Below are 24519 nucleotides of genomic sequence, written 5' to 3'. Positions count from 1 at the left end.
AGCTGACATACTTATGGAACATAAATAAAGACTTATGGTATTACCTGATCCGAGATCCCAAGAAACTTAATATTTATACGTTGCTTATATATCTCCATTTCTACTTAGTTGAGCCCAGTAGATGAAGACGGCGAGGAACTTCCGGTACGAGTTAGTCTAAGGGGTAAGCCAATGACGCTGATATTTTTGGGCTCGTAGTTGCCGGTATTACAGCGCTGGTTCTGGTTACGCTTGAGGGAGACGTGGTTGAAGGCCGGCGTGTTGTTGGCCGTCGTTGAGACGGTGGTCCTCATGAAGGAGCTGCCGTAGCTGCTCTGTCCGAAAAGAGCCAAGTGGCCTCTCAGTTTGGGCTTACGCGACCGGCAACATCGAAACACTAGTTGTTTAATATCAACCTGGAAAGAATGGAAAAACGATGATTAGTACGAGTTCATTCTGGGGTCCCTGATCTTATTGGAACCATATCTCATTACCAGAGGTGAATGCCCTATGAGGTATGGTGCCAATGGGAAAAACGTACCAACACAGGGGAAAAAAACATTGAGACGAAATCAATAACAGGTCATCTTGGCTTATTCGACACCCGGGCTATCAGTACTTAAAATTATTAAAGGGGAATTGTCATCACCCTAAAATTGGTTGAAAACTATTTAAATGGATAGAGGATGTCCGAAAATGGTTATACAAAAAATTTCATGTTAATATTTCCAGTATTTGATTTATTATTAGCAACCAAATTTCGTGTTTATCCCCCCCGACTCGAGAGAGTCTCAGAACCGCTTGGTTGAACCTACCTGCAGCGCCATCTCGTGAACGAAGCATTATTTTCCCCGGTTTTATCGTTTTTCGGCCGGAACTGTCGTCTGCTACGACATTATCTTTGGCTTTTTAACCGAGTTATATTCGTAGATTGTAGTTTATCGTGTTTTTACACGCCGCCCTTTCTCAAATTTTAGCCGCTTCATTCTTTTGGCGCTGCACGTAGGTTCAACCGCGATTTCTGAAATTCTTGGAGCCGTTTGATGTAGGTTGCGGAAAAAGTAGCGTCACTTTTTAAATACTTTTCCAATAACTATAAAATTTCAGGGACATAATCATTAATATATTTTCTATCATTTTGTAAAAAAAACATCGAAAATTTTGGTTTTGGTGACAATTCCCCTTTAAGTCACCAGTATACAAATTTTTTCTACAGAAACTATATAGTAAATCATATAAAGACCAGTGGGGTTCTATACCGTATAGAGTGTTCTATAGAAATCTCTACAGAGATCGCTCCGGGTTTATTAAGTGGGTTTTTGGCGTTATCCGTTCTAGTGACGTTTCCATATTTATCAAAGATTCTCTAAAATCTCTATGTGAAATATTCATTGCTTTTCATGTGTAGTAAATTTCATAATTATACAGAGCATCCACAAAATAATTATTACCCGCGAATCACCCCTATTCGGCAAATTCAAATACCAAATCAAATATCGAATTGAATTTAGAACGAAACCACGGGTACGGTGTTTCTAGTGTCAGAAATAAATGAACCAAAATTATGGAATATGTCCCCAAACCTGGAAGGCATTTTCCACACGGAAAAATTGTCGAATCGAATCCTCGAAGACCTATCGGTACGAGTTATTAGTAAGTTTTTAATTTTCTTCAAATTTGTTTAGGATTTAGCTATATTATCCCTTTTAATTATGGACTTATCTACTTTTTCGCGTATTTTATCATCCTTCTCATAGTCCATAGGTGGTTTCTTCTAACTTAACTTATCGTATATACTATTTTCCACCACACTCCCCCCTTTTCGGCTTTCCGTTGCTATACGCAACGCGTTTTGAAATTTTTAATGTTTAGGCTTAGTTTCTCTTTTCGATTTGATAGTCGCCAGCCAGATTTCCCGCACGGTACTGATGAGTTCCAAATAGAACGAAACCGGTCTACCGTTGGAATTTCTGGCTATTTTATTTATTTTTAATTTAGTTTATTACTCGAAGATCTATTTGATCCGAGTTTCGCGTTGCTCGAAGACCTATCGGTACGAGTTATTAGTAAGTTTTTAATTTTCTTCAAATTTGTTTAGGATTTAGCTATATTATCCCTTTTAATTATGGACTTATCTACTTTTTCGCGTATTTTATCTAACTTTAACTGCACGATGAATCTAACGTAATCACGTGACCTCTCGTATTTAATATAAAGAGCTATTATTCCCGAGCTAGTATAATTATGGCATCTAGGCCTAGTCAGCTATAAATAAATGAATATTTATCGTCCAATCTTCCAAGTTAATGTTTGAACGTATCCCGGGCTGATTTGATTTTCTTCTACTTAATAAACACTTTCTTGATAAATCTGAGATTTGCGTCTCAAAGTGTCTTTCCTTTATGGTGTACGAGTGAGAGGAAATAAAAAAGAAGTTTTGTTCACACTACCGTGGCATCACTAATATTCATTACCCTGAAGTTGTCGCTCATGAAACAATAGATAATTGGATTGATGAAGCTATTGGCCATCGACAGCCAATGGCAACAGAAGAACGTCGCCATGTAGAAGTTCTCCCCGAAGTCATCCTTGGCCAATACCAACTCTTGGTTGAAATATATCAACAAATTGAACACGTGAATGGGCAGCCAGCAGACGGCGAACAGAAACACCACCGTCGCCAACATTTTCACCACCTGTTAAGGGTTCGAACACAAATTAGAAACTCATCGACTTTTTCGACCACTCCATCTTCAATCTTGTAACTAATTATCTCATCCCTTAAAAATATAAAGTGGTTTATGTTTTTATACCGCTTCAAAACTAAGCTACTATTATAAATGATAAAATATAAATTAAATTTGGAACTGTAAGTTTTTTTTAATAATAATCAGCTAGGCTAATACCCTTGGCACCACCTTAGGCCTAAGTCATCAAGTGACTTTTGAAGCCTTTAATTCAGGTGGCCGGGTTACAATGCGTAGGAGGGTGGTGGCAAGCCCTGCATGCCACGCGATCGAGCCAACAGCTCCCTACACTAACTATTACCGTTAACCTCAACAAGTTTTTATGGAAGGGGAAACCGAAGAGCTCGGGGGAAAACCCCTTAAACCAGTGGGGAGAGAACTTGCAAACTCAACGCAGAAGGAGTTGTTCGCCCAGTTAAAATAGTAGATAATTTAAAGTATAAAATTATGATGTATTAGGTAATATTTCACGTTGTTACGATTGCTATAGGGTCATGTAGTTCCACTTGATTTCTAAGAACTATAAAGCTGAAAACGCGACCTGTTGATGAGACTTCTATCGATGCTTCGAAATGTTTGAAACGTCGACCGTAACTGTTGAAATCGTAGAAGCCTTATCGACCGACCCTCACCCTTCTTGTTTTTATTTTTATCGATTTTTTAATTAAAACATCTAGTCTAGGCAGGTATTGGCTAGTTTCGAAGAAGTCTGTCTCAGGAATGTCGGATTGAACTTGAGTAACGGCCGAGATAATTGGGTCTGCCGACAAATTACTCAACCTATCTCACGGCTAAGGATACTGGGCACGTTTCTGCGGTATTAAATGCCCTTAACTGAGAAAAATAGTCTTATCCGTTTTCATTATCGTTAAAGGCGTCTCACCTTGACCTTGGCCAGTAGTTGTTGCTGGTCTCTAGCGGCATCGGCATTTCCAGGCGACGTGTGACGCCACATTTTGAAACCGACGGACGAGTAGGAAATGGTCAAGATGACCATAGGCAGGGCGAAGGTCAGTACGAACACGGACAACGTATAAACCTGTAACAAAAGAAAAAGGACAAAGAGAACTTAATAAAACCAAATACTTTCAGTGTATTTCGTTCAAAGGAAATGTTTAATTGTTTCATAATGATGGCGACTATGAAAAACGTCTATTGAATTTATATCGTTAATCGCCTTTAAACATACGGACTCTTTGAAATAAATATAAAACGGGATCTAATTTCCCGTCGTCTGTGGATCTCGCTTTACTTTGCACATCTCTTTAGCGCGAGACCAATACCTCAATCGCAAAAGTCCCAGCCGCCAATTATTTTTTGAGTAGATGTATTAGACCGACAATCAAATATTCAAGGGGCTAAGCTATCTCTTTGTCGAGACCAACTTCCGTTATGGCTTGAAAAACTTCCCTTCAGTCCTCAGTACCGTTAATTTTGTAACCCGTGGTAATATCAAATTTACAATAGAGGTTCGAATAATCCAAATAAACAATGGGTATGTGGGCAACCTTTGATAGTTTAAGGAAAAGAACCTGTTTCGCTATACTTAAGCTTATATCTGCTAAGGAGTATATCTGGTTTTATACAGAGGACATAGTAGAGAAAACACGTTCATCTATAGTTCTGATCTGTTAGCCTTGTACAGGGTGTTTCAGAAGTGTCTGGCACAAATTTACAGGCGTGTACAAATTTAATAATAATAATAATAATAATAATCAGTTAGGCTAATACCCCCCTTCCATAAACTGCAACCTTGTACCTCTTCGTGGTGGAAGGGAGTAACAGGTGGAGGGGCAACCCCCCATGCTGGCCAACTAAGGCTCTGCTTCTTCCTTAAGCTAAGGTGTGAGGTATCGTGCTGAGGGCTGAGTGGTACCGGGGAAGCGAAATTACGGTATCGTTAACGATCCCCTCGGGGCACCAGGTGACACCCCGTTGTATTTTAGCCTACCGCCCGGACAGAGGATTCAGGGTGGTGACCTTTTACTTTCCTCTTTACGCGTGGGATCTTTTATGAATTCCAAAAAAAAAACCAAAAAACCATCGGGCAAGGGTCTGTCTTTAACAGCACCCAGCTCTAGGCAGGGGACGGGTGTATCTCAGGATACTACCCTCCCTTCAACAAGTTCAGGTCGTGGGTCTGTCCTGGAAGAAACCGAGCCAATGTTGCTAGGGTCTGCCTCCGGCATTACCTAGCATCAGAAGATAGCACCCCGACTGAGGGAAGCAAGGTAAGCGCTTCCAATGCTCGTACTCGCAAGAGGAACAAGCGTCGTTAGACACTCAGGAAGTTGGCAGAAGACTCTGCAAAGGGTAACTCCTCTTCAAACAAGAGAACAAGGGAGTCGGACCACGACTCTCCAAGCTCTCAGCAACAGGCTGCAAAAAGGTCTAAGTCACTGACCTTCAGTGAAGCTGTAGGTTCGATGCGGATGGCCATCATAAAAGAAGGCTTTCCCTCGAACTGCTTAACCGAAGCAGAAATGGGAACCATCCAGCGGGGAGTTCTGGAGAAGATAGACGGGATACCCTTGGGTAACCCTCTTCCTCAATTCCTGCAATTCCAGCTGATTGGAGGTACCCTGGTTTACCTGTGCAAGGATGACTTCACAGGTAACTGGTTAAGTCAGGAGTTCGACCGCTACGAACAGGTTCGCCAGGGAACAAGGCTTTTGGTAACAAAGGCCAGTGACCTGCCGAAACCTTTTAAGGTCTCACTTTGAACAAGGGACGTCTGGACGAAGTACCGTAAAGTTCTACTCAGGCGTCTTCAAACCTTCAACGGCTGGAAGGTGCTGGGCAAAACTGAGGAACCGGCTGCCATCCATTTGATTTTTCTAATGGATGGTGAGTCGGTCAACGCCACCAAAGCGGCAGGTTTTGCTGCTCAGACAGGTTTGGATAGGGGTATCTTTAAGATTCTCAGTACCCCAAATCAAACTTCAGTCGTAAGTGCTGTAAAGGGTGTGGTTAATCCTACACCTGTTAATGAATCTGAGTCTAACGACTCGAACATTTCAGGACTAGAGGACTTAGAGCCTCTGTTAAGTGACTACTCGGAGGGGGATACGCTGACAGAGGACATCAAAATCTTCAGTGTCTCAGACGGTGAAGAGGTCCACGGCATGGTGGCTCAGCCAGGTGGAGCAAACGTGGGGGAGACTGGTGGTGGAAATAACTTAACCAGCGGGAGTGGTGTGGTCTCCACACCCACCACTGGGGGGGGGGGGGGCGGTGACACCGGTCAACCTCCAATCTAGGCCCGTCGCCATGAGTATTAAGGTGGTGCAGATAAATCTTCATCACTGCAAGGCAGCCTCCACTGTGCTTTGTCGAAGGCTTGCTAAGGACCAAATTGATGTTGCTCTTATTCAGGAACCTTGGATTGGCAAGGGTAAAATCCTTGGTCTTAATAGTGCAGGTAATGTCTATTATGACTATAATTCCGTTTCACGTAGAGCTTGTGTATTGGTACGCAAGGACATTCATGCCCTTCCGCTCTCAATCTATCACTCCAGGGATACTGCCGTGGTTAAAATCAATGCCCCTACCGCTGATGGGAATGATTAACTCACGCTGGCATCTGCTTACTTTCCTTACGATGATGCTCTGCCCCCACCATCCTAGGAGGTGACCAATCTGGTCAACCACTGTGAGCGGTCGGGAAAGAAACTCATTATAGGTTGTGATGTGAACGCTCAGCATGTTATCTGGGGCAGCAGCAACTACAACGATCGTGGTGATAAGCTAATGGAATACGTGGTTAGTACGAAACTTCATATTCTTAATAAGAACAATGAACCAACTTTTGTTACTCGTAACAGAAGTGAGGTCATTGATCTTACGCTGTGCACAGAAAATATCGCAGCTCTCATTAATGACTGGCCTGTGTCCAGTGAACCATCACTGTCGGATCACAGACACATTTGCTATAAAGTCAGGTGGAAAGTGGTTCAGGCTTATACCGAACTTCGCAATCCCAGGCGAACCAATAGGCCTGGTCTTAGGGATGATTTAAATCTTCATCTGAAGGATGATAAGCCTAGGCTGTCATCGGTGCTGGATTTTGATTTGGCTGTTGATCGCATGAAACATGCCATTATCGACTCCTACCACCGCAACTGTCCGGTGAAGTCTACCAACCAGCCAAGGCTAGTTCCTTGGTGGAACTATGAGATTGGTAGGCTTCGCAAAGAATCTAGGAGGCTTTTAATAAAAGCTAAAAGGTCGGGTGACTGGGTTGCCTACAAGCACACCCTCACTCCATACCATAAAGCCATCCGCGAGGCCAAGAGGGACTCGTGGAGGAATTTCTGTGAGAATATCTCTGATATTCCCAGTACGGCAAAGTTAATGAAAATTATAGCCAACGATAAGACTAAACATCTTGACACTATTAAGCTGAAAGATGGTAGTCATTCTTCGTCGGGTAAGGAGACTCTAACTCATATGTTAGATGTACACTTTCCTGACTCCAGAATTACGAACAGTACTGATTCTGACCACCTTCCCATTAGGATTGCACGTACCAAAAGGGAAGACTGGGCGGTGGCGAATAAAATTGTCGCGCACTCCAGACTTATTTGGGCAATAAAATCTTTTAAGCCCTATAAGTCTCCGGGGCCGGATGGGATCATTCCCATTCTGTTGCATTAGGGCATTGATATTATCTGCCCCATGTTGAGTAGAATCTATAAGGCTTGTATTGCCCTTGGATATATTCCTAGCACCTGGAAACTTTCTAGGGTGATCTTTATTCCGAAGCCAGGGAAATCTAACTATCTCGAGGCTAAGGCCTTCAGGCCAATCAGTTTGACCTCCTTTTTTCTAAAGATTTTGGAGAAATTGGTAGACAATTATATTAGGGGGGAGGTTATTTCTCATACACCTCTCTCGACGGCTCAGTATGCCTACCAAAAAGGCAAATCTACTGAGACTGTCCTTCATGGCATAACTAACTGCTTTGAAAGGGCTATCAACTTTAAGGAAATAGCGTCAGCAGTTTTCCTTGATATAGAGGGCGCTTTTGATAAGGTGTCCAGCGCAGTCATCATGAAGGCTGCAAAGCGCTTTGGCATCAATGACACTCTGTGTCTTAGGATCAAAGCTATGCTGACGAATCGTGTGGTGGTATCCTCGCAAGGTGGTGTTCTATCACCTCTGCTGTGGTGCCTGGTTGTGGATGAACTTTTGGTAAGGCTAAACAGGGATGGTTGCCGCTGCTTCGGCTATGCCGACGATATCGCCATCATCTTTACGGGTAAGTTCCCCAACACTATTAGCGATTTAGTAAGAAGAGCCCTTGCATCAGTTGAAAACTGGTGCGGGGAAGTTGGTCTTACGGTTAATCCTAATAAAATGGTTCTTGTTCCTTTTACTCGTAAAAGGTTGCAAAACTCTTTTAACGATATCTCCTTATTTGGGACTATCTTGAGCGAAAGCACGGACGTGAAGTACCTTGGTGTTATTCTTGACAACAAACTAACGTGGAAGCCTCACCTTGACTCTATAGTTAAGAAGGTCAAGATGTTACTCCAGAGAACCAGAAGTGCAGTTAACAGGTCATGGGGGCTTAGCCCTAAAGTGGTCTTCTGGCTGTACACCATGATCATCAGACCATTGCTCTCTTACGCTGCAGTGGTCTGGTGGCCTAGAGTCCGAATTAAGAATGTGCAGAGTGATCTGCGCACTCTGCAAAGGCTGGCTTGTGTCAGCATCACAGGAGCTATGGAACAGCCCCAAGTGCTTCTCTAGAAATTCTCCTGAACTTTCTTTCTCTTCATCTTTTTATAGAGGAAGCTGCTGCTATGGGAGCCAGAATGGTTGGTGGAAGGCGAATATTTGGGATAATAGCCACACCAAGATCTACCAGGAAATTTCAAGTCAGCTACCTGTCTATCTAATGGGTTCTGATATGATGGCTACGAAGTTACATTTTAGTAAGCCTTTCAATACTTATTTTCCAAGCCGTACGGAGTGGGTCAATCATAGTACTCTCGGGGCCAGAGGAGAAATCGTCTGGTTTGCCGATGGGTCTAAGACCCACTCTGACTCTGCTTCGGGGATGTATTGTCTTACTAGCAATCTCGGCTTCTTTGAAAGCCTTGGTGTTTATGCTAGTGTTTTTCAGGCGGAAATTGCCGCTATCTGCTTCTGTATTGACTTTTGTCTTAAAAAGAAGCTTCATGGCAAGGTTATCCAAATTTTTTCGGATAGTCAAGCTGCCCTCAAGGCTCTCAACCCGTTTCAGGTCTCTTCAAAACTGGTTTATAGCTGTTTGAGTCTCCTCTCGGAGCTAGGCACCGACAATAAAGTTCAGCTCCATTGGGTTCCTGGCCATCGGGGGTACTATGGTAATGAGAAGGCCGATGTCTTAGCCAAGAAGGGGCAGAGGCTGGGTTCTTTGGTCCTGAACCTGCCGTTCCTATCCCCTCTAGCATAGTTCGCGGCCTTATCTTCATTTCCATGACTGACCGTCAACTCAAGCTTTGGCTTGAGATGGATGGCCAAAGGCAGGCTAAAGAGTTTATCTCGGGGCCCCTCTAGGCAGAGAGCTAAGGAGTTGCTCTCGCTTTCCAAATCTAATATCAGGTTGGTCGTTGGCTTACTAACAGGTCACTGTCTCGTTAACAGACATCTTTACCTGATTGGAATCAGTGATGATCCAATCTGTAGGGCATGACAGGCTGAGGAGGAAACCGCCTCTCATGTGCTTTGCAGGTGCGATTATTACGCGGCCCAAAGATTCGTGCATCTTGGTATGCATCAGCTGGAAACTTCTGATTTCTATAATATGCCGGCCAAGAGGATTCTCCGTTTTGTGTCGGATATCGGGCTTTTTAAGTCTTAAGGTTCGGGGTTGCACAATGGACCTCTGGTCGAAGTGCGCGAACGGGCATGTCCTTAGCCCTTCACCCCTTTCACTAATAATAATAATAATAATAATAATAATAATAATAATAATAATAGGCTAATACCCAAGGCACCACCTTAGGCCCAAGTCATCTAGCGACTTATTTTTCAAGATGTCCCCAGAATTAAAAGTTGGTATGGGTAGAAATTCGCGTTCTTTGAGTAACAAGGAGTAAAAACGTCTTATGAGATATGTGAATAAATATTTCTGCTAGCAAAAGCTTTTTAGGCATTCGCATCTACAAGTATGCTATCGTTACGATTTAAAATAATGACATGGTGATTTAAAGTACCAAGAGATACAGTAAAAAATTCATTTCTTTGTTTTATGGTTACTCAGAAGTTACATGTACTGTTACCTAACAACATTACATTTATCATTGTATTTACAAAGGTTGTTCAAAATGACCCCCATTGGCGTGTAGGCAAGCTTGGACGTGTCTTCGGAAAGTTTCTCGAAAACGAAGAAAGATTTGTGGCATGTTTCGGATGGTATCGCAGGGGTCAATTATGCGTTGACGTAGGTCTTCAACGTCTCGCACTTCAGTCTTGTTTAAAAAGTCCTTTATATGGCCCCAAGGATAGAAATAACATGGGTTCAAATCAGAAGATCTGGATGGCCGTGCAACAGTTCCGCCTCGACCTATCCATCTCTTAGGAAACTCGGCATCAAAATGAGCTCTAACCCGAAGGCTATATAAAATGAGGGGGTGCATAAATAACATTCGTTGTCTTACTGCTAGCGGTACATCTTCAAGTAGCTCTGGTAAAGTGTCTTGAAGAAAGGTTAAGTATGACTCACCAGTTAGTCTTATTGGTAGAAAATAAGGTCGAATTAAATGGTCGCCAATAATTCCGCACCAGACGCTGAGACTAAACTGCACTCGGTGTGACATAACGGGAGTCGCGTGCGGATTTTCCAGCTGCCACTCATGACCATTATGTAAAGTGAAGATTCCGCCACGGGAAAAATTAGTCTCGTCAGAAACTAGGAGCGTACTTAACCAATTCACGTCGTTAGTCTGCTTCTGAAACCACTGCCAAAATTCGACTCGACTTGGATAATCGGCCTCATTCAAAGATTGAACCTTTTGTAAATTCAATGGGTGGTACTGGTGTCCTCGAAGGATACGCCAGGCAAGTACATAGTCGACTCGCAATTGACGTTCAACTTGCCTCGTAACTGTCGTTGGATCATCTTCAAAGATAGTAAGTACTTGTTTCCCCACGTCTTATGGAATGTCTCCTTGTGCAGTAGCCAGGGCCGTGCTTAGAGGTATTGCGGCCCCGGGCGAAATGCATGGGCGAAACTGGGTGTAGGCTGTAGCGGCCCTCCGGTATATACATCCCTATGGTAAAATTTTAGCGGCCCTGGGCGACCGCCCTGCTCGCCACCCCCTAAGCACGGCCCTGGCAGTAGCAACTCCCGAGGGTTGTATTTTCCCAGTTCCTCTTAAGCGTCTGTCAACCACCATTAACGTTTGTCGATTTTAATACGTTTCCAAAGTGTCTAGTGTGAACCGCGGCTTATAGGCTTATGACACTTTCGGTAACTTCGCTTGTTCCTATTTTTCTTTAGTAGATTTTGTTCTTTCTCAAAAAGTAAGTATTAATTATTTTAATATTATTAATATTTTTGAAACTCAATTCTGCCAAGATTATTGTAAAACAAGTTGGCAAGCCAAAATTTACCTCTCCTCAGAAGAATTGTCCGTAGTGGTATTAATTTCTCGAGATGACCCTTAAAGATATATCTCCGCAATTCAGAGTTATTTACTAAAAACGTAATCCCGGTTCAATCAAACAAACTCATCACCCGCAACTGAGGGGTCGGACACTTGCCATTAATTTGTACGGGATTTCGGGATTTCGTAGAGATTTTGTCGATTTTATCATTATTTTTGAAGTGTACGGGATTTTGGTAAATGTCTGACCCCTCGCCCGCAACCGCCATAATACAGACTCAACATTCCCACACTACACATAAACATTACAATAACAAACTTTCCAATAAAACTGATTGTAATACCCCTCCGAGGGGACTTTGTCCCCCCGGAGAGGTAAATAGAAAAACAAATACTGACCAACCATATAACGCGTATTTATAGAGACTAAAATTCCAACCAGGAAATACTACTGGGGCGTCGGACAAAGTACAGTTTATTTCAAACCATAGCCATTATTTATAAGTAGGATGATAAAATACGCGAAAAAGTAGATTAGTCCATAATTAAAAGGGATAATATAGCTAAATCCTAAACAAATTTTTTTAATTTCTTCAAATTTGTTTAGGATTTAGCTATATTATCCCTTTTAATTATGGACTAATCTATTTTTTCGCGTAATTTATCATCCTTCTCACAGTCCATAGGTGGTTTCTACTAACTTAATTTATAAGTAGGGATTCGGGAAGTTCTAAAAGTCACACTGACCAGATTTGATTAAAAACGATTATTTGTTATTTCCAAGTCTGATCAGCGAGACTTGGGAACCTCAATGGGCTGCTTTTTAGAACTATAGTGACACGCAGCTGATTCAGCTCTTTCGCAATACTCAACAAGTAACCGTTTTTATTTAACTACGCAATTTTAACTTAAAGCAATAAAGTTTACTGGATTAGCAAGTTCGGTTTCTCAAGCGGCTGCAATGATTAAAACGTTTTATAAAACGCTGCTGAAAACCGGTCCGTGATTCACCTTATGACATCTGTGTTTGAACAAAACAACTTAACACTCACAGTCACTCGATTTCGACCGGGAGGATTCAGCGGCTCTTCATCCACTTGTGGAACCGAGCTCGCCAACATTTCACTTGGACGCTTCTCCTCAAGGCTTAATTTCTCCACGATTTTTAAAATTTGGTTTAAATTTTAATGCTAAAACCGGGTACGTGACGAAAAATATCTTGAAGAAATACTACAGCAGAAAAGGTGGAAATATTTTTTGGAAATACACTAGTTTAAAAGTCTGCAGATTTAAGACGTTTAAATTTCCTTTCTGATATCTACAACTTATTTTTTTTCTAAACACCCACGGGGGGGGGGGGGGGGGCTCCGAAGTCAGGGCCCTGCGTACGTGACCTTAATGCCCGTGCCTTAAGACGTTTTTGAGATAAATGTAATGTCAGAGCAAAATAAGACACCCTGTATGAATACTTTAACTGATAGTAATAAAAAAAATAAAATAATCAGCTAGGCTAATACCCTTGGCACCACCTTAGGCCCAAGTCATCTAGCAACTTTTAAAACCATCAATTCAGGTGGCCGGGGTACAATACGTAGGAGGGTAGTGGCAAGCCCTTCATGCCACGCAAGCCAACAGCTCCCTACACTCACTATTACCGTGTATGATCTACGGTTTAATTTAAAAGTGCGTTAATCAAACAGCTAGCTGCTACAGATTTTATAATAATATTACGTTGTTTTATTAATAAATAATTAGAACATTTAGATATCTTTATTTTACGTGAAGTAAACGTATTTTTCAATGGGATATATCGCGGTGAAAAATGTAATTACTGAGAAGCAATTAATTTTTATCTGTTGATGGTTAAAACATAAGCTTAATTGGATTTTGATACAGCTGTAAAACTCTAGGTGTTGTCAGACAAAATAACAGATAACCTATAGCAGCTATAAGCACAAGGTTAGCGTTACGATAGAAAATGTGTAGGGTAAACAACGAAAAGCTACGTTGACACTATAATACTTTCCCCTACGCATTTCAATATCGTGTGTTTATAATCTTTTTCATTTCAAGGTTTCCTTTCTTGGTAGAAATTTAATTATCTAGCTTCTCTTGTTCTTAAAAAAATCCAATTATTATTTCCCTTAGGATAACGTTTCGAAATATATTTAAATATTTGCAAAGACCAGTAGTATTTTACTCATCTTTTCCGATTGTGTTACATAATTCAAAAATAAAAACTGACGGATCAATATTACGGAAACAAGCGAGTTACCATTTTTGTGACAAATAACGAAAAATGTTTGTTATGAATTGTGGAATTGGCGAAGATATTGTTGAAGAACCATAGTACAAGTAGTAATCATCATGGTACCATCATCTATGTTATAAATTCGAGGGTTTAATCTCAACGCGTATCGTACTCATGAGCAGAATTGCAATAGGCAGTTTAGGTAAAGTCAAATGGGCACTTCAGATTAGTCAGCTCTAGTAAGTTGGCTTAATAGTAAGTGTAGGGAGCTGTTGGCTCGAGTGGCATGAAGGGCTTGCCAGCACCCTCCTACGCATTGTAACCCGGCCACCGGAATTAATGGCTTTAAAAGTCGCTTGATGACTTAGGTATAAGGTGGTGCCTAGGGTATTAGCCTAACTGATTATTATTATTATTATTATTATTGTTATTATTAATTGACCAAAATAAACATTGTTGCGTCAGTTCTTATACTTTTCCATGCTTAAGGTTTTCTGAATGACTCTATAGAGATACATCAAAAGTGAGCAGTGCCTTCCCCTGTGCTTCTTTTTAAAGGAAGTATTACGTTCCAATTTCATGGTTTCACATTTATGACGCCTGGTTTAACATAAGTTAGGGGTGAGTGACGCTAGTTACGTTAAAACACGTAGAAGCGGACGATCATTCGATTCAGAATATACCCGCTTTAAAATCTGGTGATTGTCACCAAGCGGCACTATTTTACTTTTTCACATCATTCTCTCCAACGAATAGTCACTTTTAAGCCCCCAAATTCAGAACATTCAGTAGGAACATGCAACCGTTGATTAACCTCGGGATATTATTAAATGTGTGCAATGCATTGTTGAAAACGCTTGCATGAGCTTTAACCTCGATTACCTTACACTTATTATTTATTTTATTATATTAAATAGATAATAATGGAAAATCAGTTCAGAGCACATTTACAATTTAGACCCTTCATTATTTTATACAAATGATTTAAAATTTGCATTTTAATTCGCACTTTAGTTATCGTTCTCGATATTTATAGCACCTGATAGATTCAGTTTATATATTATTTATAACAGTGTCAACACTCTTAAGCACGTAACAACTGTTATTAATTTATTTGCCTATTTGGCGGAAGAGCTATAAATGAATTAGAAGACAATGTGTTGAAGCGTCTAGAAACTTACTGGTTAGAGACTATTATACTTAAACCATCTAGTGCTAACGAAACATTCACTGGGTTCTCTTTAAGCCCGATAAAAATCTAAGAGAACATGTATCACAGTTATTAATTTTAAATATCGCTTTATTAAATCCTTTGGGACATTTAATTCCGAATAACAGGTAAGTGGTAGAAGCTACCTGTGTTGTTGAAACTGTTCTCCAAAAACGTCTTATAAAATATTTGGATAATTCTTATATTTTGGGGGACACGGACTGTTGTTTTCAAAGGAGAAACACCACAAGCTTCTATTAATTAATATGGGCACCTTATTAAGCAACTAAATTCCACTATCAAACACCCAAAATGTTTATCACCATCCCTCTTTCCAGCGGAAATATACTTAATCAGGAATCCAAACCTCTACTTTGAATGCTTATCCTGGCGTATCGCGTATGGTAAGATAACTCTGACGGCTTTGGCCCCTACCTAGAAGAGAAAAATCCCCTCTGCGCACGCTCCCCTCTCACGTAGTTGTTTGTTAAGTTAACATAGTGACGTCAACAAAACCGTCAGCCACATCGAGACGAAAATCTGCCGCGATAAGCATTCCAAGTAGAGCTATGTATTCCTGACTTAATTAATTCCGCGCATGTTCGAAGGCAAATTAGCTAGCGTTTACTTTCCTTCACTTTCAAGAGCTGTCAGAAAGTTCCAAATTAATTGAAACTCCATTCCTCTTTGGACTTAGTTTAAGTCCAAGTGCGTCGTAATTTCAATATAAAAATAATTATAAAAATATATTTCAATACTTGAATTTAGTGTTGTTATTTTTCCGGAAAAATAAAATTCGGAAAAGTTTCTAAAAAAATTCCGGAAAATTTTCCCCAAATCGGAAAAATAAAGAAATTAAACATAAATTACTTTTTAAAGATTTTTAATTTTTTTAACTTTTTACCGTGATAAAATGTCTAATATCAGTAAACATACTACAAAACATTAATAGTGTTACATTGTTAATCAGTTTAAACTAGTCTAGAGGTTTAGTTTTACTTTTGGTTTTAAAATTTTGGATTTTAAATTTGCAAACAATGTATTAGACTAATCATGGAATGATAACTTGTTTATTTTTTTCGGAAAAATACGGAACATTTTCCGGCAAAAAGGCCTCGGTCATTTTCCGGAAAATTATCCGAGCTGAAAATTTTAATTTCCTTTCCACAAGATTCCGTAAAAAATTTATGCCAGTTATCTTAGTATTTTCAGATCAAATCGACCTTACATGTCAGCTTTTTATTCATTTTAGGTGAAATTCACTTTTAAATAATATTAAATTTATTTTGTCAAATTTAAAGAAATTTTACCTCAAAAGGTCAAAAAATTACATAATGTATCATTTACGAATTACTTTTAAAAAATAAAAAAAAATATTTTATCAAATATAAAGAAATTTTACCTCAAAAGGTCAAAAAATTACATAATGTATCATTTACGAATTACTTTTAAAAAATAAAAAAAAATATTTTATCAAATATAAAGAAATTATCTCTCAAAAGGTAAAAAAAATCAGTGTTTCCTCGAGGTTTAAATATTCTAATTATTTTTGAAGAATAAACGATTTATTTTATCAAATGTTTAGAAATTATATCTCGAAAGGTCAACAAATTAGTATATCCTTGAGATGTAAATATTCTAATAGGCCTTTCCATAAAATATTTCAACGGGCTTTAACTGTTTTTTTCTACGTCACCCACCACCAATTTCGCTAAAACTAAACAAAAAGTTGGCTGTACTTTTTGCATTTTCCGGTAAGATTTCTCCAAACATTTTACACGAAGTTCGGGTTAGGCTTAGTGACTTCGGAGTTCAAACTGATTTTCATTTATTTTCGATACTAATTAAATGAATTATTATTGCAATACTCATATCAACTCTGTCAAAGTATTGTTAATACTTAGATATTTATAAGCTAGTATTTTATGATACACAACAATTTTCACCTGATACACTATACTGTGGCTGTCAATGAAATGTTAAGCCTTAGTTCACAAGGCTATAAACATTAACTGTTAAACATCATCGAAACCGTGCAAACTTTTTCGTTATTTTAAATATTTAAATCATCTTCTTTTATGACTAGTTAAGTAAACGAAATACTTTTATAGTTTAAACATTTGATATAACAAATTTATTAATATCACTTGAATTAATTTTAATCCACCCTGTTTTGTAAATACTTACACTCGGTAGCAGACGACATACCGAGCTCAAGACTCAGAGTCGAAAGGTCTATTACTTTTAAAGAATAAAAAATTATTTTATCAAATTTTTCGAAATTATGCTGAAAAGGTCCACAAATTAGTGTATCCTTGAGGTGTAAACATACTTATTAGTTATTACTTTTAAGGAATATAAATTGTATCTTATATCTTATATGAAAACGCTCTTTCAAAAGGTCATCAAATTAAATGAGGTGTAAACATCGAAATTAGAAATAGCTTCCCTTTGGCGTATTTAAGATGCCAGACATGAAACCCCTTTATAGTTTGCTGAAACTATAGATAATTATTTCGCTATAAAAATGTAAATAACGAAGGGTGAGAAATGCGAAGGCATAACTAATTCTCAGCTACCGCCTTTTCTCAAAAGCTAAAACTGAATTATACCTGAAACCAGAAGCCTATAACTCCCCATACCGCCAACGTAAAACCAGAGATCCTGGCATCTAAGATAAACAAACACAGCACCCCACACAAGGAGAACGCAGCTAGCCTTTAAACACGCTAACGCAGTGTTGTGTACAAATTTCATTGGATGAACCTTTACGCTAAAGGTTTTACGGACGGCGGGGGGGGGGGGGAAGACAATTTCCGAATTTGCCCCTTCCGACGGCAGCAGGTGCTAAAGCGTCTAGCCAATGAAAACTGTACGAAAGAAAATGCACGACTTTTGCGTTCTCCTTGTGTGGGGTGCTGTGTTTGTTGCTCATAGCTGGCATTTTTATTATTATGAAACCCCCTATATTCACAGCAAACATGTTTTTTTTAATTTTCACCGATCTCAGCACCACCTGTACGCGAGGAGTAATTGTCTTCGGACATTCGGTTCTTTTTATTTCGTTTGTTTACAATACATTATGTGTTTAGGGCAAAAGTTGATATGGATTAGGGCTAATATACACTAAGAAGAAACCACGTTAAAACAAAATGTAACTATTATTACGATAATTCATATAAGTAAGTAAGTATTTTTAAATAAATTAGTGTATTTAAAATGTCGTTTAAATAATATGCATTTTTTTACTTTTTATCGTTTTGTATATTCTAAGCCTTGTTTCAGCACAATAATAAGTTTTTTTTATATTTGGGTACACAAATGATAAAAACAAAGGATTTACAATAAAATTTTATAATTAGTTATTCTTTGGATCAAGTGAGAAGCCTATTATAAAATGAAATCAATTAATATTGAGTACGGTGTAAATATCCCTGAAGAAGGATGACAAGTAAATATTATTGTGAATTTTAAACTTTTTGTCTCATTATTAATAAGTTATTATTTAAATTTATGTTGAACTCTAAGCAACTTCCGATCTAAACGTTTCTGGACTTTGTTATATTTATGATTTAAGTTATGTTTTTCCAATGTGCTGTTAATGGAAAATTGCACAAATGTTTTATTATATTTTCTAAATATTCAACGCACGTGGCACGCTGTTCCATCTTTTCTTTTGGAATAAACCAAGTTTTGTCAATTGTCCTTGAAATAAGTCTGGAAATTCTATATTTAACATTTTTAATGTGTATGTATGACCATTGGTAAAAGTGTATCAAATTTGTCACTTATCGCCGTTACATATTTAAAATTTTCTGTTGGTATTGTCAAACCACTGAACGACGATGTATCATGTGACTTAAATGAAGCTAAAATATTATACTGACTGAGTGTTGGATTGCAATGTACAAGTTGGTTTTTGCATAATTCACAATCATGGTTTTTCTCTATTCGTGATATGATATAACCAGATATGTACGACAGTGTATTTTGTTTTCCTAGTGTCTGGTTTTCAATGGAAGTTTTGCAAACTTGAAAGTCTTCTTCTGTGCATACACCAGTATAATAGTTATTCGCTGATGGAAGGCTCTCTTTATAAACGTCAGGAATTATTATTTGTGTTTTAAGTGGGTCAATGTTTAGAATTAATTCTTCCATATCATCACAACAATTAGAATTTGATGGTTTGGGAAGAGAATTAACGGATGCACACCTGTAAAAACATCTGAAGTGGTGTGGGGTGGGGTGGTCTCGACATCCTCCCTTCAATCTAATTGAGCCAAAGAAATTCTCAAGAAAGTCTCGAGATAGTCTCCCCGTTAAAAGATATTCAAAACCATAGATTTGTTTCAGGTCAGCAAAAATTAATGTCATGCTGGTAATGGATAATTTCCAGCCTTCAATACATGGCAACGTCTTTTTTCTACAACGCATTACTTTCCATTTATCAAACCCAGAGAGAGCTTCCTCAAATGTTTCGGCGAGTCCAGATCCATCTCTCATTGGTCTCTTATATTTGTTTGCATTATTTATTTGTCGACAATTGCAGCAATCAAATAAATCGTTCATACGTTCTACAAACTGCAGTGTAAGCTGCTTCTAATGGCCACTGTCTAGCTAGGAGCAACAAACACAAGGAGAACGCAGCTAGCCTTTAAACAAGCTAACGAAGGGTTGTGTACGAATTTCATTGGACGAGCGTCGCGAGCCTTTACGTTGAACGTTTTACGGGCGGGGGGGAGACAATTTCCGAATTTTCCCCTAAAGCGTCTAGTCAATGAAAAATGTACACAAGAAAATCCACGACTTTTGACGGGTTGCGTTCTCCTTGTGTGGGGTGTTGTGTTTGTTGCTCCCAGCTCTCCAGTATCTAATGCTGCTTCCATACCATTAGCGATGCTCTTGCTAAAAGTTTGCGAGAGATACTTTCAGCTTTGAAAATGGGGGTAAATCTCTATGTTTTTTTTAACTTGTGGGCTGCACGAAATTTTCCTAATTTCACATCTATGTTGTAAAATTTTCGAAGGTACTCCCATTTGACTGGAACACTGTTAACGATCAAAATATTTATCTCCAAGTTGTTCCTAACACTCTAGAGCAAGTGGGGAACATCATAGAAAAAAATACCTTATCTTCGTCAATACTAATACAAGGTTTTTTCGAGTCAATTTTAATTTTTTTTTAACAAGCCTTGATTATTAGGTCCCTGGTCGCACACAACAGCTGTAACTATCAGACCAGCATTTTTTAAGTGGGCAATAAATTCATCAAATAAAAATTTCAGGTACTCACCTGGACAGGGATCTTTTGTAAGAAAAAAACCAACTGACAGTTTCCATTTGATTTTTAGACTCTTAACCATGAAAACTAACGCTTGGTTAGCATAATCATTAGTACGTCCTATGGGACCTAAGTCTACGAAACCCTCTACTTCGTCATCATTAAGGTTGTAAGTAAGAGCTTCTGTAAGGCTCATCTCATCAAATGCAACCAAGCATAAACGTTTACATATTGATTTATTTTCAAACCTTGCTTTGAGAGCGTGAAATACATTTAACGTCAAAGCCAGGTTTGATTTCAAATTGAGATATCCATTTCTGGATGGTCCTCTTCGTTGGAAAACACAAGACATTTGGCCTTTAATAGCGATATGCTTGTGGGCTATGGTAGTACAAAGACAGTGCCAGATTTTGGTTTTGCTTGTATAACGCCTCCCTCTTGCTTTTCTAGATCCCAACTTAAGCTCCGAGTCAAAAATATCTTTAGCAATGTCTGATATAAAATTTGTTGCTTTTGTTCCTGTGTTTTTGCCAATTTATCATTTAATTTTTGAATTTTTAACTGAATTTTTCTTAATTTTAACTTCTTATGGTTTTTAAATAGAATTTTTATCTCCTGGTCTTAAGTTCAGATGTTTGAACTTTTTGGTTGGCATATGTTCGGCTTCTTTTGAAATGAACTGCTGGAACCATTTTACTTGCATATATTTTTAAATCTGCTACTTGAACCTCTTTATTTTCAAATGTTTTGGTGTTTTTCTGCTTCTCCAAGTAGGTCAACAATGATTATGTGGTGTTATTCATAGCTTGGCTCTGTACTGCTGTACAACCTGAATAATAATATAAATATTATATTTATTTATATTTTATTGTTTACTACATTCTGAAGATGTGGTAGCATGGCGAGGCTTCTTTGCAGGAGTATCATCGTACAGTTTTAGTGACCGTTTCCGAAATTCTGTAATGAATTTGTTATCATGTCAAGAACTCCTGTATAAATGTTATTATAATACCAGAGATTGTATTACACTTTCCAAGAGTTCTAGTTCTAACTGTTTTCCGTTCATTTTGCTTGAGCTACTAATATCATCCGGATTTTTTAAAAACACGTGTAATTTAGCAATACTTAAAAATAAAATAACAACCAAATAATTTTTACTTTTCAATGCTTGTATATTATTTTTTGAAAATATTGTAGGAATAACTGCTGGTGTAAGTCTGTTTTTTGTCTTAGTATTCATGAAACAAGAGTCTTCAAAATGTATGGCACATATTTTGTGATTATGATAAAGATAATCTGTATCTTTCTCACGAAGGTCGCGTCTTCCTACATTTTCTAGCCATTTCTGTGAACCAGAGGTGGGCAAAAATAGTGAGCACTCGTTTTTGAAAATCCTGCAGTAATGAGCGAGCGCTTCAAATTCGAATTCCAGCTGCTCTTGTTCAGCGAGAGGGCTAAATTGAGCAGCCTCTGGGCGAGCGCCGAATAGTTCGCTCGGGCGTTGATGGCTGACGGCGCGCTGAGGGAGATTCCCCCTTCGACGGGTTAGTTCCCTCACTTTTAAGCGCTCACCGCGCGCTGAGCGAGATCTCCCGATCGTCGGGATAGCCCCCTCACTTTTAAGCGACGCGTTACTACCCTCAGTAGAAAGCGCTGACGCAGCGTTGAGGGAAAATTACCGAGAGAAGGAATAGTTCGCTCAGATTTGAGCGCTAGCTACGCGCGGATTTTGATCACGGTGAGCGACGGTAAAGTTCGTTTACGCAAATCGCTCACAGCGCGGCGAGCAAAAATTTAAAAATCAAACATTACACTTTTACTCGGCTATGGGTTTATTATTTACTTTTTTTATTAATAAAATGAAGGGTACTCTAAACGTCGGGAGTTAATGATATCTCCGATTGAATAAAATTCAAAGGTTCTTCCGAATTTATCCAACGATAAACTAGACTGCAAATATTCCGTTCAGTGTTAAAAGAGCTTTATTAAATATTAAAAGCCACAAATTATAACAATAGGCGCTAGTATACATTCTTTTGGTCTTGACAAACTTGGCAGGTAAAATGGGCTACGCGGTACGCGTTTCTTCATTTTTAGGGGATTGTGGCTACTTTAAAGGAAAATATTAGCGCGTTCTCAACTTAAAATAATGATTGGTACCATAAAAACAAGAGGACATTTACTAACCCCTAATCTACCTCTAGAATTTAATAGACAGTTTTAGCAACTACCTACAGGGGCGGTGCCAGAAGATTCTTCGGTGTAGGCTAATAATGTTTATCATTTGTGGGCCCCCTGTTCCTCAATATTGGGCCCCTCTATATATTGACTTAAAATTCAATTTTGCAAATTCAGGTAATTTATTTATTATTTGATATTAGTGCGGTTTTTAAAATTTTACAGTATTAACTATCATCAAATATTTTATTTGAATTTAAAAATCGACTTGATGTGGCCCCGTCAGATCGATTTGTGGGCCCCTATTTGAACAAAAACGTAGGCTATAGCTCGTGTTGCCTACCCCTAACGCCGCTCCTGACTACCTACACCGGGATTTTAATCACAGTGAACGACGACAGAGTTCATTTACGGTAAATCGCGAAGAGCAAACATTTCAAAAATTAAACTGCACATTTGACGGTATGAACAAGTTAATAATAAGATTATTTTTAATGTATATGTAAAATATAATACAATATCTTTGCATATAACCATCTTCGATTTTGTCTATTGTTTATGACATCGACAAAAATAACCATATCATCAAATGATCAAGCTAATTGCGAAGATTCACTGTTTTTAAATAATAATTTTTTTCACACCGAATTTTAGTAATAATAAAAATGTTTGAATAATTCTAATGTCTAGTTTGTGCGGGTAACAAAAATCAACAGTGAAGAAGCTGTCAACGATCACCGTCAAGCTCAGCATGTGGGGAGTGGGGACCCGCTGGCTGCCGGTGAGTACGAACAAGGAGGGAGGGGGGTGGCATTACCAAGGTAACCTATTTAAAGTTACTATAGAGTAGTATCGCTCTGTAGCTTTGGGCTATGGCCGCCATTTTGAGGGCAGTTTTTTATCTATAGGAAAAAGCATCGGTGACGTCGACATACGTCACGCCGATATTACTCTATAGACAGTAGGCTATAATCACTATGCTGTAAACATCTGTGTCGCGCGAAAGCGATCCAAATGTGACGACTGACGATTACGATAAAAATTACATCATTCTTCCGAACTTCAAAAGGGCGTTATTTTATTTCGGGGGGGGGGGGGATATCTATTTGAGCTTGTAATAACTTACACACAAATATTTTCTTTACATTTTTCTGTTTTTATTGCTTACGATGTTACACTTTATATACAATATCGGAAATATTTCAATAATTATTTAAATCTTCGCTCTTGCTTGATACCTACAAAAAAATTGTGTGGAGCGTGTCATTTTCGCCTAATTCCGTTTGCACATGTTTATTAACAATGAAACGAAACCAAAATTAGTTACCGACATACGTCAAACGAGGAGGCAATGAACACCGCTAATGCCCCACAATGGAACATTTTGAAAAAAAGGATCCACCGTTGAACTTCGTATGTCATTAGAAAGTGTTCATCTTGTAAAATACGGAACAATTAAAACAGCGAATATATTTTAGTTTCAATAGTTCAGCATTTTAGAATCACACAGTCTAATGGCCTTTAGACAAACGAAAGTGGTCCTGAAAAGGACCGTTTAGGTTTTAGCCAATTAATTGGCTTCTTCTGGTTTTTCGTGAGACGAAGCGAATTTAAAGCCTGAAACTGAATAAAAAAACTCAAGCCACAGTCGAAATACTATAACTCCAAAAATATGGACTTGAAAAAATTAAACTTCGAAGGCGAGAAATATTATGAACAGCTAAAGCAAAAAACACGAAAAAATTAAACTAAGGAAGGACCGAAATACGAATCGAAAGACGCGGACTTGAGAAAAGTCGACAAGAAACTGTAACGAAATGAGAAAGGAACCTACTATTTATACTATTATTGTAGAAAGGATTACGAAGCGAGGTATAAGTATAGGAAACTTCGAAATTGCCCTCTTAAACGGCTAGAAGACCCAATGGAGGGGCGACTCATTGGCGTCAGTTTGGAATTCTGGCGTTGACCCCCCGTCATATGACGTTAAGAAGTACACGCTATTGTTGAAATTGAAAACAGCGAGAATGAAGAAAAAGGGTTCGATGTTAAATAGAAAGAAACCTCCATCGACTGTCCCCCTATTTTAATATTTTTGTCAGGTGCAGTAACGAGTTAGTGGCGCCCTTGCTGTCTGGAATGGGCAGTGTTGGAAAAAAAAGCCCAAATGGGAAAAAAGGTTTGCAGAGCCAAATAAGATTTTATGAATCGGGCCAAGCCGCCAATTCAATGCTTTTGAATTAACTAATATTATTCTAATGTCTGAATATGTCGGCT

General features: G+C 38.7%; 1 protein-coding gene across 1 annotated transcript in view; it reads right to left on the bottom strand.

Annotated features, from left to right (window-relative positions):
• Positions 1-104: 104 nt before the first annotated feature.
• Positions 105-24519, bottom strand: part of LOC149927843 (substance-K receptor-like) — a 147398-nt gene continuing 122983 nt past the window's right edge. Inside the window, exons 3-5 of the mRNA XM_090157877.1 lie at positions 3610-3765; positions 2454-2675; positions 105-395 (exon numbers count right to left, since the gene is read on the bottom strand). Coding sequence (XP_090014003.1) covers positions 105-395; positions 2454-2675; positions 3610-3765 — 669 coding nt within the window. The remainder of the gene's footprint in view (positions 396-2453; positions 2676-3609; positions 3766-24519) is intronic.

The sequence above is a fragment of the Leiobunum rupestre genome, chromosome 9 (assembly GCF_980474605.1).
Source record: "Leiobunum rupestre chromosome 9, qqLeiRupe1.1.hap1, whole genome shotgun sequence".
In the NCBI taxonomy this organism is placed as follows: domain Eukaryota; kingdom Metazoa; phylum Arthropoda; class Arachnida; order Opiliones; family Sclerosomatidae; genus Leiobunum; species Leiobunum rupestre.
This window is presented reverse-complemented; position numbering and strand designations above follow the sequence as displayed.